Genomic DNA, 18,045 nt, shown 5'->3' with positions numbered 1-18,045 from the left:
CTTAGATCTATCCTTCTCTCATCTCAAGTCTTCAGTTTATTTGTTACTTTATGTTAATCTGACTGCTGCATCCTGCTTGTTGCCCTCTCTGCCCTGCACGCTGCTGCACTCCACATCCACGTCCAGCGTCTGTTCTCCACGTGGCTCAGACCCTCCACCCTGTGGTGGCAAAGGGCAACACACCTCTGTTCACACTGATGTGATCAATGTTTTCTAGTTATCATGAGCAAATATCAGCAGCAAAGACGAGACAAAGATCAAACCAGGTACGAAGCAGTAAAAAGGTTTAGTTAAAAAAAACAACGTAATTTTGAACTATTTGCTTTTGTTGTCTATTTACAATAATCAATAGCATGAGTCTATAACTAAATAAAAACAGACACTGATGAAATGCTGTCAACATTTGCTACAAAGAAAGAAAGAAGTCTGAACAAAAACGGTTTCCTCAGAATAGCCTAGCCGTCTTGACTTGAACAAACAAAATAACTAAAAAAAATAAAAAATTAAACAGAAGGAAATCTACACATTTAGCTGCCATTAGTATTTAGCTGATATGTTACAGGAAGTATAGATGAAGCAGGACAAAATTCAAAATACACCAAGGAGACCAGAACAGTACAAAAGAGAATAAAGTACAACCAGTGAGTCAGTGGTAAAGACGAACAAACAGAAGAGATGACGATACATTCAGTGACATTAGAGAACATTATGTATCCAACATTTGAAAGACACAGACAATTTCAGTCAAAACAGATCATTATATTATAAAAAAATATAGTGCTGTGAAGAAAATCGGTGTTTGGATATTCACCCACTGCCTTCTCACTTTACATGGGTTAGTGATTTCACTTATTTCAGCTATAAACTGGCTGGAAATAAACGGTGAAGTGCAGCTACACACATGTGCCCCACCACTTCCAAACAAAAAGGAAAAAAGGTGCATTGTGAGTGATAAATACACTTAGCTTGGATTATTATTTACTTTCGAGTTCAATAAGTCTTAAAAGTGGAAACGTGGAGTGTTAATCTGTATCTAAGTATTTGTGTCTATACATTTCTACAAATAAATCACAAGTGCAAGACTGTGTGTGTGTGTGTGTACATGATCTACTGAACGTGACAGTTGTCTGCTTTCTGCTCTGGTGACTGACACACAGGTTTCTCCTCGCTGCTCGGTGAGAGACACTTCCCGCTGGATGCGTCTGCAGAGGGGCTCTGGAGTGGAGACACAACAAGAAAACAGACGATCAGAAACCAAGTAAAAGAGAAAAACACACAAAAAAGTAGGAAGTGGGATATTTGTGGATGAATGAATGAATGAATGAATGAATGAATGAATGAATGAATGAAGTGGACACATTTTTGTAAAGAGACACATGGCAGTGGGGGTTCAGTCGAGCAGGTGACTGAGAGGCATTAGTTCCTCTGGACCTCTTTGACCTGAAACCTCCACATCCTTTAAATCCACGGCTGCTTCCTCTCAGATGACCCGACACAACGAGACGCTGACCTGGACCGACTTAAATGTATGAGGGGTCCGGAAACCCAGCAGGCGCATTAGGGGCCTCGCACATGCACACTGACGCTGTTTCCACCATCTATAAGAAAGTTTAATCTCTTTTCTGAGGTCAGGACCCACTGTTCACAGCACTGTCCAGTAGTATGTAAGAAGTATGTATGTATGTATAGATAGAGAGAGAGACAGTGAGAGATAGATATAGATAGAGAAAGAGAGACAGATAGATGTATAGATAGAGATAGCCAGAGATAGAGATATAAAGATAAATAGAGAGAGATAGAGAGACAGTGAGAGATACTGTATATATAGATATAGATAGAGATGGAGAAAGAGAGAGATAGATTTTTATTGTCAAAATTTAAAAGCTGCAGCTTAAGGAGCTTTAAGACATAAAAATATATAAAGTGCTACACAATAAAAAACACATAACTAACTACATGATACAACTATTGCACAAACTCCCACAACATATTGCACATGCCTACTACTCTGTTACTGTGTACTAGAGGTAGTTAGAGTAGCATACTGAGCTTCCTGACGGCCCGTGGGTAGAAGCTGTTTCTGAGTCTGTTTTGGTCTTGATGATCCTAAGGGCAGCAAACTGAACATGTGGTGGTTCGGGTGGAAGTGGTCTTTGATGGTCGTCTTGGCTCTGGAGAGGCAGCGGGAGTTGGCTAATAGGTGATTCCTGTTTTATGTTGACATCAGTGTGTGTAATAAATAAAGTGGCCACTGAGTTCATGTTTTGTTTTGTGCTGCGTTGTGAACGTGGGTGAGAAGAAAAAAAGAGACGAAGCTGCTCACCTGCCGGGCGGCGAGCCGAGGACTGCAGCGCTTCACCGTGGTTCTCCTCATGATGAACGGACTCATCTCCCCGAGAGGAATATCAGCGAAGCCTGAGGGAGGACAAATGACGGCGGTGTTTTCACTTTCACTGAGAATAAAGGTCATGAGTGGAAGTTTTTAGATCTGTACCGTCGGCACCTGAGCTAATTTTAGACACTTCTGTGATTCAAACTAAGGTATGTAGAAACTTTAAAATAAAAATGTAAAAAGCCTCGAGCATTTCAAACCAACAGAAATGTGGTAGAGCAGAGTAGAGAACTGATACCACACTAACATGAAAGCTGTTAACACATCTGTATACACCAGCACAGAAAACAAACAAATACTATTTTTTGATACTTTCATGATCGCACGGCTTTAACAGACACAAACCTCTCTGCACCAGCTCAGGAAGCCCCTCTGGCCTGAACTCCTCGTCATCCTGTTCGGCTTTCGGTTTGGGCGTGGTCGTCGCTGCGTTGGCTTTGATCTTCTTGGTCAGGTTGTGCAGGGCCTCCTGGGCGCTGTCTTTGCTGCTGATGTCACGGTGACCCCGCTTCCCCGAAGGAGACCTCTGAGGTGTCGAAGGAGGAGCCACGTTCTCGGTGTTGTCGCGGACCTTGGAGGAGGACTTCCTCGCCGAGCGCCGGCACTGAGCGGGGGGAGTGTCATTAGCGCGCTGGCTGGCGGTGATCTGCTCCAGCCGTGCGGTCAGCGCAGCGTTGGCCTCTTCCAGCCTGTGGACCTCGACCATCAGGCTGCAGTATTTCTCCATGCTCTCATCGGCCTCCGTGCTCTTCTCCTCCATCAGTTTGTTCACCTCTTCCAACTCGCTCTTCATCTCCTGCAGCTCCTTATCTTTCTCTTCTAATTCCTTCTTTCCTACATCAAGCGCAGCTTTAAGTTCCTCCACCTCCTTGGTTTTTTCCTCTGCACCGCTCTTTCTCTCTCCTGAAACAAAAAGTGATTAAATTTAACAAAAACATTCGCCATTAGTATTAAAGATGAAAACTAACTGTTAAATCTGATGACTGTGTATTCACCTGAGCCGTTTAACATCGTTCCCTTCTCCTGCTCGAGCTGTTTGCAGGTTTTCATCCAGAGATTCATCTTGCTGAGAGCAGAATCTCTCTCCTTGGACAGACGACCGGCACGAGATGTTAGATCCGACACCTAGAGGGGATGGACAGAGTGAAGTGTAAGACTGGTGACAACTATTTTTGAGTTTAAAGTCCCCCTAAAGAGGTATTTTAAAATGGTATGACAATTTTTTGATTAAAATTGCTTTCACACAAAAAAGTTGTTTAAGAAAACTCTGAAAAAGGCTAAAAACACATCTACTATTTCTCCCTCATTGAAAAATCCATGTTATATGAATATTCATGAATATGCAAATACACCATGACTTGCGCCTGCCCACCGCCACCGGGTTGCTCAGTTGCGTGTCAGCCGGGGCAGGGGAGACGAAGAGCTGATGTCAGAACATGAAGTCCACGCTGAAATTCGAACCCTGGTCTCCCGCATTTTAGGCGGTCGTGATGCCTCTCAGCCACGTCAACTAATGATACAGTTATTGAACATCTGGCTGTATAAGTAGGTGTGACGTGTCACCATCACAGTCAACAACAAATTGGGTGCTGAAAAACTGAATCCAACTTTTTCAGATTCTGGCTTTGAAACTGCATTTTCAAACCTAAAATGCTCAGTTGTGACGTGCATTAGCGACTTTGCTGCTGAAATGTTTTGTAGCAGAACCCAAACACTACACTGACATGTAATCATTTCAAAAAATCAAGTTTAAGTTTCTTTATTTAGTTTTGTTTTTAGATCTGGATGCGTGTACCTGCTCACTGAGCTGTGTGACAGACAGTTTCTGTGCTTCCAGGTCTTTCTCCAAAGAGGCGATAGTTGACTGAAGGTCCTCGTGTTTTTCTAAGAGCTTCTCTTTCTCTTCTTCTGCTCTTTGCTTCTCGTTTTCCAGGGCTGTCAGAGACGAGCGGAGGTGCTCTTTCTCTTCTTCAATCAAAGAGAGCGCAGACTGCAATGCCTGTTTTTCAACCTGTAGCTTCTGCTTCTCCTCCTCTATCAAGGAAAGTCTGTCTTGAAGCTTTTCTTTCTCATTGGCGACTGCTTCCCTCTCTTTCTCTAGTCTTCCCTTCTCCTCCTCTACAGACGCAAGAGAGCAGCGCAGCTCGTTTCTCTCTTCTTCCACTGACGATAAGGTGGACTGCAGGTTCTCTTTTTCCTCTACCAATCGTCCATTTTCTCCTTCTGTCTGTTTTTTCTCTGCCATAAGAGCTGAGATGGAGCTCACTGAGGCCTGTCTCTGATTTGCTTCCTCCTCCCGCTCCTTTTCCAAAACGTCTTTTTCCTCCTCTTTAGCTTTAATGAGTGTTTTAAGCTCCTCGGTCTCTCTTTCCAAAGCCTCAATATGGGCCCTTAGGTTGTTTCTCTCTTTCTCCCACTCGTCTCCCTGAGAGCGGAGCCTGTCTCCTTCTGTCTGCCACTCCTCCAGAGAGCCCTGCAGGCGCTGTTTCTCTTCCTCCAACTCTACCAGCAGAGACTGCACCCTGTCTTTCTCCACTTCTGTTTCTGTGCTCTTTTGTTCAAGTGAGATCTCCCTCTGACGAGAGGCGTCCAGCTGCTGCTGGAGATCATCCACTTGTCTAATTTGTCTCTCTGCTTCCTCTTTCAGCCCTTTCTCAAGCTCCTCTACCCTGTATTTGTGCCTCTCCTCTTCCTCTCTTCTATCAACCTCTGCCCTCTCCAGTCCTCTCTCCAGCTCCTCCTTCGCAGCCTTTAGCGCCTCTATCTCTTGGTTTTTTGTTTCCAGCTCCCTCTCCATGCGTTCTTTCTCAGATCGCAGGTTTTCCAACATGGCAGAGAGCTCCGATAGTTTCTCACTGAGCTTCTCCTTCTCCTCCTCCACCTGAGAGTGGTGAGAGTTGAAGACAAACAACAGCAGAGTTTGAGAAAGGAAACAAGGAAAGAGTGAAGAAAAAAGTGAGAATACGGCATGAATAAAATACTTCTGTGTTGACAAAATGTGTCAACAACACAGATCATCATGAAAGTACCTTTGTCCTTTCCTCCTCCAGCTCAGCTTTGGCCATCTCAGCCTGTTGAAAAGAATATAACATCAGCATTCAACAGAACGTAAGCAGATTTTAACTTAATATTTGATCAAACTCCTCTGTGTACATTTTTTCCAAGCAGAAAAAAGGTTAAACCTTTGTAAGTTAACTATGTGTGTTTTTGACGAAGTACCTGTACAACAGCTTCCTCTAGACTCTGCTCCCCATCTTCCTTCTCCCGCTCCAGAGCATCAATGCGATCTTGCAGTGAGTCTGACTTTCTCTGGGCAGCTGCGGACACAGACAGTCACGTTTAGACCAACACATTACAAAACTTTAGAGGCCATGTCATCTCCAAAAGATGTGAGGCGTCACCTTTGAGCAGCTCTCCCATCTTCTTTTTCTTTCGCTCATCTGACTCGATGCGGATCTGAAGCTTTTCAATACCGCTCTTCATCTGCTGCACCTCATCTTGTGTGGAGTTCAGACGAGAGGCAATCTCTCCTTTCTCCAGTAGAGAGGACTCGAGAGACTGTGAAAGACGGCTCACTTCTCCCTCTAAAGCCTTGGGGATTCAAAGAAGAAGGAAACTCATCATGAAGAGGAAAAGTGGGGTACATACACAGAGAGGTACATTTTTTGATCCTAGAGGGATCTTTTTGTGAAAGTGAGACACGACCTACATGTGTTCATTTTACTCTCCACCCTTTCAATGTAGTTAACATTATTTTGAGCAGATGGGATGCAATAGAGGTCACAGAAAGATGTGAGATCAGACATACTGTGTGGGTGTGACTGTCCTTAGTACAATTTAAGAAAACTGAAACGTCTGAGAGACTTTAGCATTGTGATAATGTACAAACCAAAATGACATTCCTATCAAATCTCACCTGTATCTTGCTGACCATGGACTCAGTGTTGTTGTTGGCAGAGGTGTGGTCTTCTTTGATCTGGTTAAGGTGGCCAATCAGCTCCTCTCTCTCTCCACTCTGGTGAGAGATCGCCTGCTCCTGCACATTGATCTGCTCCAACAGCTTTAGTGAAGGAAAAGGAATCAAGCCTGAGTTAGAAAACATCTGAAACATCAATAATAAGTTACCAGAGGAGACTTAACCACATGTAGATTATAACTAGTAGTCTGCCAACATGAAATGAAGCAATGTTTTGAACTAATATCATATTTTTAGCCGAGAGAATCAAACGTAGCATATCTGTCAGCATTGTGTTGATCAGAAGTGAAAATCAAGAGCAAAAGAAAAAAGGACAAGGATTTCATGTTGTACCTGTTCTCTGTCTGTCTTCAGTTTCTCCACGTTGCCTTGCAGGGCTTCATACTCCTTCCTCCCTGCTCTGATGTCGTCCTCCAGGATGGAAATTAGGTTTCTGGTGTCACAGTTTGTCTTTTCCAGGTTGTTGACTTTCTCTCTCCACAGCCCCAAAGTCTGGTTCAGATCATCTCGCTCCTCAGTGCAGGACACAAGTTCAGACCTCAGCTGGCTCGTCTGAGGAAATAATAATTAGAATAATTATTTAATACTTAACCTTTGAAGACAGACTCCGTTCAATAACGGCTCCTCATAATTTGCACAAATCCAAAACAACCTGACTTAATTAATGATTTCCCAATAGACATTATTTAGATTTTCAGCTCTGCTCACCTCTGTCGTGAGTGTTTCAATCTGCTGCTCCATGCCTGAACACCTCCTCCTCTGGGTCTCCGTCTCCTCCTGCAGCCTGGTCCTCTCCTCCTGCAGGGTCTCCAGCTCAGACTCCATGCCCAGGATGTGCTGCTCCAGGTTTGCCTTCTCAGAGCGAACCCTCTTCAACTCACTCTCCTGCTGAAGGAATTTCTCGTCCCATCCACCTACAGAACCAAGACAAATCAATCACAGACACTCACAAAAACTTTATTTGAGACGTTAAAACCTTGTTAAACCTTGTAAAATGACTTCCTCATAAGCACTACGCTAGGATGATATTTACCTTTGGCCATCTCCAGTCCTTCCAGCATCTCTATAACATCGGCCAGCTGGCATTTAGCTGTTTGAAGCTGTAGAGTTAATGTCTCCCTCTCCTCTGACAGCTGCACCAGCTGAACATAAGTACACAACATTAGTGTCCCACATAATAACCACATACATCGGTACTGTTAGTCTGATATTTCGCATTGCACTACTATTTTGTTCCCTTACCTGATCAGCAACGTCGGTCCGCTCCGCCAGAGCAACGGTCAGTTTCTGAGCTGCACCCTGTGCCGCCTCCTCTGCTGCATGAACTTTTCTTTCCAAATTTCTAACTTGAACTTCCAGTTCAGACGTCAGCTCCTCCCTCAGCGACAGTTCAGAGCTCAGACGCTCAGACTCTGAGCGCAGGTTTTGCAGTTCATTCTCTTGTTTTGTGATCATTTCCATGTAGTGGGTGAGGTCATCTTGCTCCTGAGACGAGTCTGTTAGTGATAGACACATTATGTGTATGTAGATCATTCAAGCATCATACACCAGAACACATACATTCAAGAAACTGTTTTATAATCTGGATCCCCCATAAAAGTTTAACAACACTGTAAATAAACCCAAGAAAACACATTATTATTGCTGCACCTACCATTACAAGCACTGTTTAATTCCTCACCAGTGGATTTTAATTCTTTGGTCTCACTCAAGGAAAGCACAGGTTGAGATATTTCACAGATCGCATCTCCAGGACAGCTGCTGTCTTCGGGAACCTGCAAGGCCATAAAGATTGACACCTAAGGTGAGTGATAAATTAAATAATAAAAGTTTTTGAAATGACAAATTCCTTTCAAAAGAAATTTCAATTTAAATACATGATGGCCAGTATCCCACTCCCTGAGTTAAACCAATGATGCCATCATGGGTCACATTGTTGAAATACTTGTTTTCTACCTGATCTAAGGGTTGCTCTTGAAGGGACGGTTGCTCCTCCACATTATTCGTCATTTCCTCTGCATCAGCCACACATGGCTGGTTCTCCTCCTCCACCTGCTCCTGGATCATTTCTTGCTCATTGGTAACCAACTCCGTCTCACTATTGGGGTAGAGGGACATTAGATTTACTCATTGCACATTAAAACACATTTTCATAATCATAATAATTCATGCATGTATTATTTGTACCAGAAGGCCTCGGCAGACGTGTGTGAAGCTTCATCCATTTCAGACGGTACAGGGCTCAGCTGCTCCTCTACTGGAAGGGATTCTGTATTCATACTTGAATCATGAGTTGGCTCCACATTAATCTGTCCTTCTGCTTCTGTTGGGGAAACTGTTGAGAGACAACTCAAAATAAATACACAAATTCAAATAACAACAATATTTTATGGAAAACTTTGGTTTTGTTTACACTCACCAATGACTTCTGTCTCCTCAGACTCCACGTGGCTGATTTCTTCTCCAGGCCTCGGGTTCCTCTGTGAGTCTGAGAGCTGCTGTATGACGCTGTGTTGCTGGGCCACCTGCTCCAACAGCGACTCGTATCGTTGCCTGAACACAGTCAGCTCCTTCTGCAAGTCCGCCAGTTTTTCATGCAGGTGGGTTTGCTCTGCCTCAAACTGGTGGCTCCTGTGTTAAAACAGATGAAACCAGGTTATGTTAAAATCATACAAAAAATACTGAGTGCAAAACCACACTGATGCATTTACTTGTAGGAGACAAGAACAGCCCTTAGTGGAGATGAAGATGAACTGTACCTCTCTCTGTTCTCCTCCTCCATCCTCTGCTGCTCCTGCTCCGAGGCCTGTAGTGAGCGCTGGATGCACTCGTTCTGCTCTTTAAGTGACGCCACCTCGTTTTCACGCGTCTCGATGCTTTCTTGCAACTGCAGCTTCTCTCCTGTCATTTGAGTCAGACTAGACTGTAATCTGACGAGCTGTTCAGTCAGCTGGCTGCAGTTAACTTCCAGCTGAAGCTTTTCCTCAACTGCTTGATTCAACTTATCAACCAAACCATTTTTCTCAGACGTCAGTTCACCAAGTTGAGCCTCAAGTTGGACTTTCTCCTCATGAATGAGGTTGAGGGTAACGTCTAGCTGTGCTTTCTCCTCAGCGACTTGACTAACAGTTGATTCAGCTTTTAGTTTATCAGCGTTTATTTTATCAATCTTTTCATCTGTTTGCTGCTGTTCCTCAGTCAACTGCTGCACTTCAGTCTGTAGTTGTTTGTTCTCCTCAGACAGCTTCTCTACACTGACCTCTAATCGCTCCTTTTCTGCATTTACTTGATTTATTTCATTTTCTACTTGGTCTTTTTTGTCTTTCAACTGTTTCAAAGTTTCCTCAAAGCTGCATTTCTCCTGGAGGAACTGATTGAGATCATTGTCTTTGTCTTCAGTTATCTGCCTGAGAGTTGTTTCTAACTTGATATTTTCCTCTGTGATCTGACTGAGTTTGGACTCTAGTGCAGAAACACTTTCCTCAAGCTCTGCTCCTTTCACAGCGTCCTCTTCCAGACGAGTTACTTCACAGCTCCTTTCGAACAGCTCCTCCTTAGCCGTCACATACTGCGTCTCAAGCACAGAGTTGTGTGACAGGACCTCCTCTAAACGGGACTCCAGGACAGAGACCTGTTAAGGTTACAGGATGTTGGATTAGTCACAAAGGAGATACTTTTTTTTACCCAAGTTGCACAACATGATGTCAATTCAGTGGTTATTTAAAAAACACAATAATGTCAACATTTTTATCTAATTTTAAGGCTTTTCAGGGCCGTAACTGTACCTGAGCTTTGCTGTCCTCCAGCTTGGCCTCCATTTCAGACATCTGGGTCTGGTTCTGAGCGAGCTCGGCTTCCAGTGTCTCTATCGTTGCCTTCTGCTCCTCCACTTGATTGTCAAAAGTGTTCATAGCCGACTCGTTGTCCTCCAAGTCCATTTGCAGCATCTCCAGTTGTACCTTTGTGTGAATAATTGAATAAAGAAAGGCTCAACATACTATATTGTTGTTTATTTGTTAAAATATATTGAAGACATAAATATTATATAGTAAGATTTAGACACTAACAAAGCAGATAGTAAACATGTAAAACATATCAAAGAAAAAAATGAGTGGCCAACCTTGATTTTGTTCATGGCGGTCACCTTCTCCTTCAGGAGATCTAAGGTCTTGGCCTGCTCTGCCTCCGCTTTATTCAGCTTCTCTTTCAGACTCTTTATGGTGTTGTCTCTCTCTTCCAAACCTTGTGAAGCAGCAGACAGAGTCGTCTTCATGGTCTTGATCTCCTCGCGACGAGAACTCAGTTCTCCTTTGGCAGCAGTCACCGATTTCTTTGCTGCTTCAAGCTGCTCTTTCAGGTTTTTCTCTTTGTTGAGGAGATTTTCAATCTCTGAAGAGTGACTCTCTGACTCTTTACTCATCTTCTCTGAGAGATCTTTGACTTCTTTCTCCAAAGCAGAGACCAGGTTACTTTTCTCAGTCAGGGCACTCTCCAGGTTGGACTTGATTTCAGCCGTTGAGGAGTGACTCTTCTCGAGGGCCTCTAAATACTTTTTAAGATCGGTGTGGGCTTGGTTGACCACATCCAGTTCATTCTTCAAGACAGGGAGCTTCTCAGCTGCATCTTTGTTTGAAGCCACAGTTTCTTCTAAGGAAGAAATCTGCTCCAGAAGATGGTTGATCTTCTCAGTCTGAACATGTAGGAGGGTCTTAATAAGAAGCACAACACATATCACTTGTGTTAAAGAGCATAACGGCAAAAGATTTACATGGTAAAATCAAGTAAAAGCACAAATACAGTGAAAAACCTACAGTTAACTACAGTAAGGAATTAAATAAAACTCTGTAAAAAGAGCAAAGAAAATCTAACAATATTTACCTCAGCTTCTTTCTTCATCTCTTGCACTACATTTTTCAGCTCAGCTTTTTGTTTCTCAAGAGAGGAGATCTGAACTTCAGTCTCTCTGAGCTGCGTCTCCTTCTCCTCCGTCTGAGCCTGCTGGTCCTTCAGATCCTCCTGTAGTTGTTTGAGCTCCTCTGATTTGTTTTCATACAACTGTTTGTGTTCTTCTTGATTGTCTGTCAGGATCTTGATTTGTTTCTGCAACTCAGCCCCCAGCTGCTCCTGGACCTTCAGGAACTGCTCCGTAGAACCGACCTGAACATGAATGAAAGATAAAATTCAGGCTTTTGCTGGATACGACAAAAGAAGGGAATAACATCCGACTCAATTATAAAACAATGTATAACATTTTAAAAAGGTCATCGGATTGTTTGAATGCTTTAAAGGAATCATAAAAGGTGTAAACAAGAAACAAATGTCAAGGAATAAATTATCTGCAAACTTAAACAAGTTTCTGCTGCTGTCCCATAAAACAGACCTGATTCTTGCTGAGCAGCAGCTCTTGTTGAGACTCCTCCAGCTGCAGCTTTATCTGCTCCGTCTCTTCATTCTTTGCTGAAACGCTCTCCTCACACTGTTTCAGCAGCGCCGCCTTCTCCTCTGCCAACCTGATAGAGCACAGACATAAAAGTCAGAAAACATGCATTTTAAAAACAAGCTGCATTCAAACTACCCCCAGGAAAACAATGGAGACACATCAAGCTTCACTAGGATCAAAAATGTAACTTTATAAAATTAGGGTTCATCACACAATTGTTGTACTGCAAAAAGTTAATAGAATATAATGAACTAAATAAATAAAACTCCCACCTGGCATTTTGCTCCTCCTGCTGAGCAGTGGACTGAGCCAGGCTGTCTCTCAGCTGGCTGATCTCAGCCTGGCCCAGCTCCACCAGCTGGTCTTTGGAGCGGACCAGGTCACAGGCCGCCTGCTGCTCGTCCAGCAGCTGTGTGTTTGTGCTCTCCGCTTGCTCTGCTCGAGCTATTTCCTTTTGCAACTTTAGCTCCAGATTCTTGACCTGTTCAGGTTAAAAAACATTTTAATTTAGGTGGCAATTGATTACAAAGCTATCATATTTTAGGACATATTTTACGGTAATAAAACACTGATAAAGGTAAAGTGAAAAAACAAACAATACAATAAGTCACCTGGGCTTCGAGCTGTGCCACTTGCACACCGACGTTCTCCAGGTCTTTGGTGCGTTTCTGTTCAGCCTCAGAGAGTTGAGACTGGAGCTCCTTGTACTGGTGCTCCCTCTCCTCCAGCTCTGTGCTCTTGTTGAGGAGTTCTCCCTTCAAGGAGTCGATGTGAGCAGACAGACTAGTCTTGTCTCCCTCTGCACTCATGAGCTGCTTCTACAAGAATGACAAAACACACTCAGTCAGTACCAGTACTATCGTGTCTTAAACTCTATTGGAATAAGTTATTTGTTATTTGTGAAATAAAATAATGGGTTATGCAGCTCACTGATGAGTATGAAAATACATTTGGATAATATTCAATGGCTGTCACATGGGTATGTGTGCACACAACTTACCTTAAGTTCATCATTAGTCTCATTCAGGGAGCTGAGACTATTTTCCATGTTGCTAATTTTGTCTCTGAGCTCCTTCTGTACAGCCTCAGTTTCATTAATCATGGTCTCCTTCTCTTTCTTCCACTCCAGCAGAGCTTGATGCTCTTGTTTCAGGTCCTTGCACTCATTCTGACTCGCAGTGAGATTGGATTTCAGCTCTTGGCTCTCTTTCTCTAGGTTCATCAACCTGTTGGTCAGCCTCTCTGTCTCCTGTTTCTGTGTCTGTAGTTCTTTCTGAGACCTACAGCGATTGAAATACCGGTATATCAACAATGATTAAAGATCGAGTTAAATTGTACAAAATGTGACTAGTTTTAAGTGTACAGTAAAAATATGTTTACCTGTCATTTTTGGTTTCTGCATCAGAAAGTGTCTTTCTCAAGTTTTCCAGATCTCGGGCTGAAGTCTGAGTCTGCTGCTCCAGTTTCACCTGAAGTCTCTTCATCTCATCCACCTGTCCCTCCGATTTTGCTGAAGAGCAACAAGACAATCCGTTAAAAAAGGTGTGATAACTTTAGAGAATTGTCTAAAGTTCCCGCTACCCTTTGTCAAAGCCATTCATAGTACAAATTTACCTTTGAAGTCATCTAGTTGTCCCTGGATGCGTTTGAGGCTCTGGTCTGCACTCTTCTTCTCCTCCTCTAGCTGAGCGAGACGCCTGCTGCTTTGGTCCAACTGGACTGTCACGCTGTTCTTCTCTTTCTGCAGCTCCTAAAGGGAGGAGGAAATATGAAGAGAAGTTACAGGAATAATACTTATATATATATTTCTTTATTCAACCCTTAATTAAAGATGTCAATTCACAGGCTCAGTGAGTGTTTTTCTACTTAAAGGGATAGTTCAACATTTTGGCAAATTGGCCCATTGCCATAATTGCTATAGTCATAGCAGTAGGTTCGTTACCTTTAATTGTAGGTGTAAGCTATTTTTAGTACAGCGGAGCGCAGCAGCAGGCTGCTCAGAGCTACGCTATGGAGGCTAAGGGAATTTCTTGGTTTCCCTCATCAAACTCATCAAATACAAAATCCCAAAACTCCACAGCGCTTTTGTAGACAAGTTGTGAGCTGCACAACCACCACGCTATGAGATAATGACGGAACGATACGAAACGGAGCCGTTTTCGAGGTAAATTCATACAAAACCGCTGATGCGCGTTGCGTTCAGGGACAGTTTTTCAGCAAGCAGTCTCCGTATTTACCCTGTATTTACCTCGAAAACGGCTCCGTTTCGTATCGTTCCGTCATTATCTCATAGCGTGGTGGTTGTGCAGGTCACAACTTGTCTACAAAAGCGCTGTGGAGTTTGGGGATGTTGAATTTGATGAGTTTAATGAGGGAAACCAAGAAATTCCATTAGCCTCCATAGCGTAGCTCTGAGCAGCCAGCTGCTGCGCTCCGCCGTACTGAAAATAGCTTACACCTACAATTAAAGGTAATGAACCTACTGCTATGACTATAGCGATTATGGCAATGGGCCAATTTGCCAAAATGTTGAACTATCCCTTTAAGGCAACCAACCTCCATCTTCTTGCGGAAGTCCTGCTCTTTGGTCTGGCTGGCCTGGAGGCTCTGCTCTGACCTCAGCAGCTTCTGTTTATGCTCCTCCACCTCTTTCCCGATCTGACTCTTCTGGGAGTTCATCTAAAAGAAGCAAGAGGGTAGACGAAGCAGAGGAACAATTAAATACAAGAGCAGAGTAAGGTCTCAAAGGAGGGGCCCAGTGTGAAGATAATAGTCCAAGTGGAAGAAGACAGAATATAGAGGTTTCAAAGTTACCTTCTCCATTTCAGCCTGCAGAACATTGTAGTCTTTCTTGGACTGTTGGATCTCTTGTGTGAGCTTGGTTTTAGTCTGGTTCAGCTGCTGATCCAAAGCATTGTGGGAACTCTGCAGCTGGGCAAGCTCCTAAACAGAATAAAACACTTCGATTAAAATACAAAAGCACAATTGTACTGTATGCATAGTGTCTGATAAAACCTCAAATCAATAAAAGGCCTAATGATGGTGCAACTCCACACTGTTTCACCTTCTGACTGTCTTTCTCTTGGTCCTTCAGTTTCTGCTCCAGGGCTCTTTTGCAGATTTCAGCGTTGTGCCTCTGACAGTTCATCTCGTCTGTGACTTGTTTCAGCTTCTGCTCAACTGAGGAACACTAAGAACAATCCACAACACCACTTTACTACTGTACTGTAAGATTTGTGAAATAAACAAACAAACATCTATCCGACTAAAATTAAGTCTTTATGCAGCACTCATAGACGCCTACCTTGGCCTGCGCCTGCTGGTGTCTGTCTGTGACCTGAGTCAGCTCATGGCCAGTCTTGGCCAGGTCTCTGTCCCGTTCAGTCAAGTCTTTGCGAGCCTGGTTCAGTTGGGTTTGGAGATCCTGCAGCTTGGTGGCCTGGCTACGAATTTCCTTCTCCTGATTGGATAGATTCCTCTCCAGCTCCGACACACGGCCACGCAGCTCTGATGGAGAAACTTAAACATCAAATCCCTTTTCATGGCTATGCTCAGGATTGTCAAATTTATCTGTGGCGGGCCGCCACGAATGAATGAATGTGGGAAACACTGCTATGAAATAATGGAACGTTACGAGACGGAGTTGTTTTCGAGATAAATTCATGCAAAACCGCTGATGCGCGTTGCCTTGCCGCGTTTTTTCAGCAAGCAGTCTCTGCATTTGCCTCGAAAACAACTCTGTCTCACAACGTTCCGTTATTATCTCATAGTGTGGTGAATGTGCAGGTCACAACTTGTCCACGAGAGCGTTTTGGAGTTGTTGGATTGTGTATTTGATGAGGGAAACCAAGAAATCCCATTAGCCTCCGTAGCGTAGCTCTAAGCAGCTCGTGGCTCTGCTCCGCCGTTTTAAAAAAAAGCTTGCCAAAATGTTGAACTATCCCTTTCAGTTCAGATATCCATCATAACCAGTTCACCTTGGTTGAGAGACTTCAGCTGCTCCATCTGCTGAGACGATCCACTGGGGCTCTGCACTGCTCGAGCAGAGCTCATTCTCTGGCTGGGTTTGATAGGCGTCTCCTCGTGGGACTCCCACAGCGATGCCCCGCGCCTCTTCAGAGGCGTTTCCATCGCATCCTGAGACTGGCGGCTGTGGCCCTGATCTTGCCATGGGAATATGGAGGATCCAGTTTGGCGGGCAGCAATGTCCTTGTGGCTTACACTGACTGATGACTGATTCAGCATCTAGAAGAAGAGCACAGTAAAGTTGAAATACCAAATACAACCAAACAAACAAACGAACAGTAAGTATAAGTAATGTACTCACTTTAACTTGCAAGACTTTGAATTCAGTCTCCAACCTTTTCCTTTCCTCTACCTCCTGGTTGTATTTCTCCTGAAGCTCCTCTAATCTGTTATCTGTGGAACACACACAGTTGATCACAAGGAGCTATTATTGTCTGATAATCATTAGTTATACTTCAAGACAACATTTGTATGAATACCACTAACATAAGTTCTCAAAGATTTTTAAATTAAAGGCTAGGGAGGCAGCTTTTTTTTGACGGTATTAGGCAAAAACTTACACACTAACCTTGGGGATAATGTAAATGAAGTGATGTGAAAAAAGATCAGACGTCTGCGTCTCCCCTAGGCTCTGTTTTCAGCCTGCAAAGAATCTACCCGTGACGGTTGATTTTGACCAATCACAGAGCAGCAGCCCTTATTCGTATTATTTGGACGTTTTAAAACGTAAGAAAGAGACGTTTTTTCTCTACTAGCTGCTCTGGCTGAGGGGATGAGAACCGTGTGGACTCAACTCAAAGTATTTTTCTAGATTTCTGCCTCCCTTTCCTTTAACAGACAGATTGACAAAATAATGGACAGGTGGAAAACTAACAAGTAAAGGAAAAAAAAAGTGAGCTTTGAGATACAATTAATGACTCAAATACCCTGCTGTCTGTAGGCAGGTGCTGGGGTGGAGAAACTTTTCTGTGGAGTTGTATAAGGCTGAATCTCTGAGGAGGAGGATGACAAGGCGGAAGAACCAGCAGGCTGAGAGCGATCCAGTTCATTTTTGTACCTGGGTAAATTAGGAATGAATAAATAATAAAACAGAGACTGCATCACCGACAGTCCAAGACTCAAACTGTTGATAAACAGTAATTTCACTTATTGAAAACTTTACAAAACACCAGCTAACAGGGCTGCATCTACAAATCCAAACGCTGTGCTTTCATACGTATTACACTTCATTTCAACAAACAAGTTGTAAGTAAGTGAACTCACTTCTTAAGTTCCTGCTCCAGTCTTTCGATGGTCTTCCTGCAGGAGTTCAGCTGACCGTCCAGATAGCTTACCTAAATTCAAAAACAGGATTAATTTGCCATCACAGCACTTGATGTGTCTTACTGATTAGTTTGTGCAACCAGCAGAGCATATATTAAAAGTTGCATGTGTACTTTTTATACATTTTATTTTCAAGAAGAGTGTGTTTATTCTCATTCAAGTACCGTATATGTGTGAGATGTAGACATCAGTTAATCATCTGAACAATTACTTTATTCTAATGTGTAGTACTGTGTTAATTGCAAACTAAATATCCACAAACTGCAGTAGTACATATTTTTGTGTCTCTACTATATCAGGAACCGACCTGTTGCTCTTTAACACCAAGATCATGGCCAATCTTCTGACGGGCTTTCTCCAGAGAGTCACATGACTCTACTAAACTCTGGTTCTCTCTTTTCAAAGCAGAGATCTCCGTGCGTTCACTGTCCACCTTGGGAGAGAGAGTGAGAAATTCAAAGTTGTATGGTAAAGGAAGAACCCCCTTCTCCCCATAATAGTTGATTTAGCCACACTACCACCAGTTAATTTGATTTCATTTATCTTTCCCTCTTTGGCACCTACCTTTTGCTTCTGCTTTTGCAGGGCTGCCTCTAAAGACTCGAGCTGAAACTGTTTCTGGGACCTTTCCTTCTTCAGTTTATCCAGCTGGCCCTCCATCTCCTGGATCTTCTGCAGGGCTTTCCCTGGAAGTCCATCCTTCCACTCCTCCACCGCCCAGCTCATGTTTATGACCTGAACACACACACATTCATTTAAAAAAAATGGGAGAGAACAAAACCAAAATACTAAATCAGCAAAATCTAAAAAAATGTCAAGATGATAAAATAGTTAAATGCGTCGTCGCCTACAATCATATGCTATCAAACACAAATTTGCTAATTATGC

General features: G+C 43.2%; 1 protein-coding gene across 1 annotated transcript; it reads right to left on the bottom strand.

Annotated features, from left to right (window-relative positions):
* Nucleotides 1-746: 746 nt before the first annotated feature.
* Nucleotides 747-17,883, bottom strand: cenpf (centromere protein F; the record flags this gene model as incomplete). Its single annotated transcript, XM_084001703.1, has 37 exons — nucleotides 747-1,215; nucleotides 2,324-2,415; nucleotides 2,738-3,295; nucleotides 3,361-3,517; nucleotides 4,188-5,273; nucleotides 5,422-5,463; nucleotides 5,612-5,709; nucleotides 5,794-5,983; nucleotides 6,309-6,452; nucleotides 6,702-6,920; nucleotides 7,077-7,282; nucleotides 7,402-7,510; nucleotides 7,611-7,864; nucleotides 8,050-8,143; nucleotides 8,325-8,466; nucleotides 8,556-8,703; nucleotides 8,788-8,999; nucleotides 9,128-9,999; nucleotides 10,154-10,327; nucleotides 10,489-11,076; nucleotides 11,247-11,525; nucleotides 11,749-11,878; nucleotides 12,081-12,289; nucleotides 12,420-12,626; nucleotides 12,809-13,088; nucleotides 13,189-13,318; nucleotides 13,423-13,558; nucleotides 14,365-14,487; nucleotides 14,623-14,751; nucleotides 14,873-14,998; nucleotides 15,113-15,315; nucleotides 15,786-16,053; nucleotides 16,136-16,227; nucleotides 16,761-16,891; nucleotides 17,098-17,168; nucleotides 17,465-17,590; nucleotides 17,722-17,883. 37 exons carry the CDS (start codon nucleotides 17,881-17,883, stop codon nucleotides 1,108-1,110), a joined length of 8,295 nt encoding a protein of 2,764 aa, XP_083857829.1. The 3' UTR covers nucleotides 747-1,107.
* Nucleotides 17,884-18,045: the final 162 nt, after the last annotated feature.

The sequence above is a fragment of the Trachurus trachurus genome, assembly GCF_905171665.1.
Source record: "Trachurus trachurus genome assembly, chromosome: 3".
NCBI lineage: Eukaryota > Metazoa > Chordata > Actinopteri > Carangiformes > Carangidae > Trachurus > Trachurus trachurus.
Note: the sequence above shows the minus strand (reverse complement) of the source record. Positions and strands in the feature narration are given on the sequence as shown.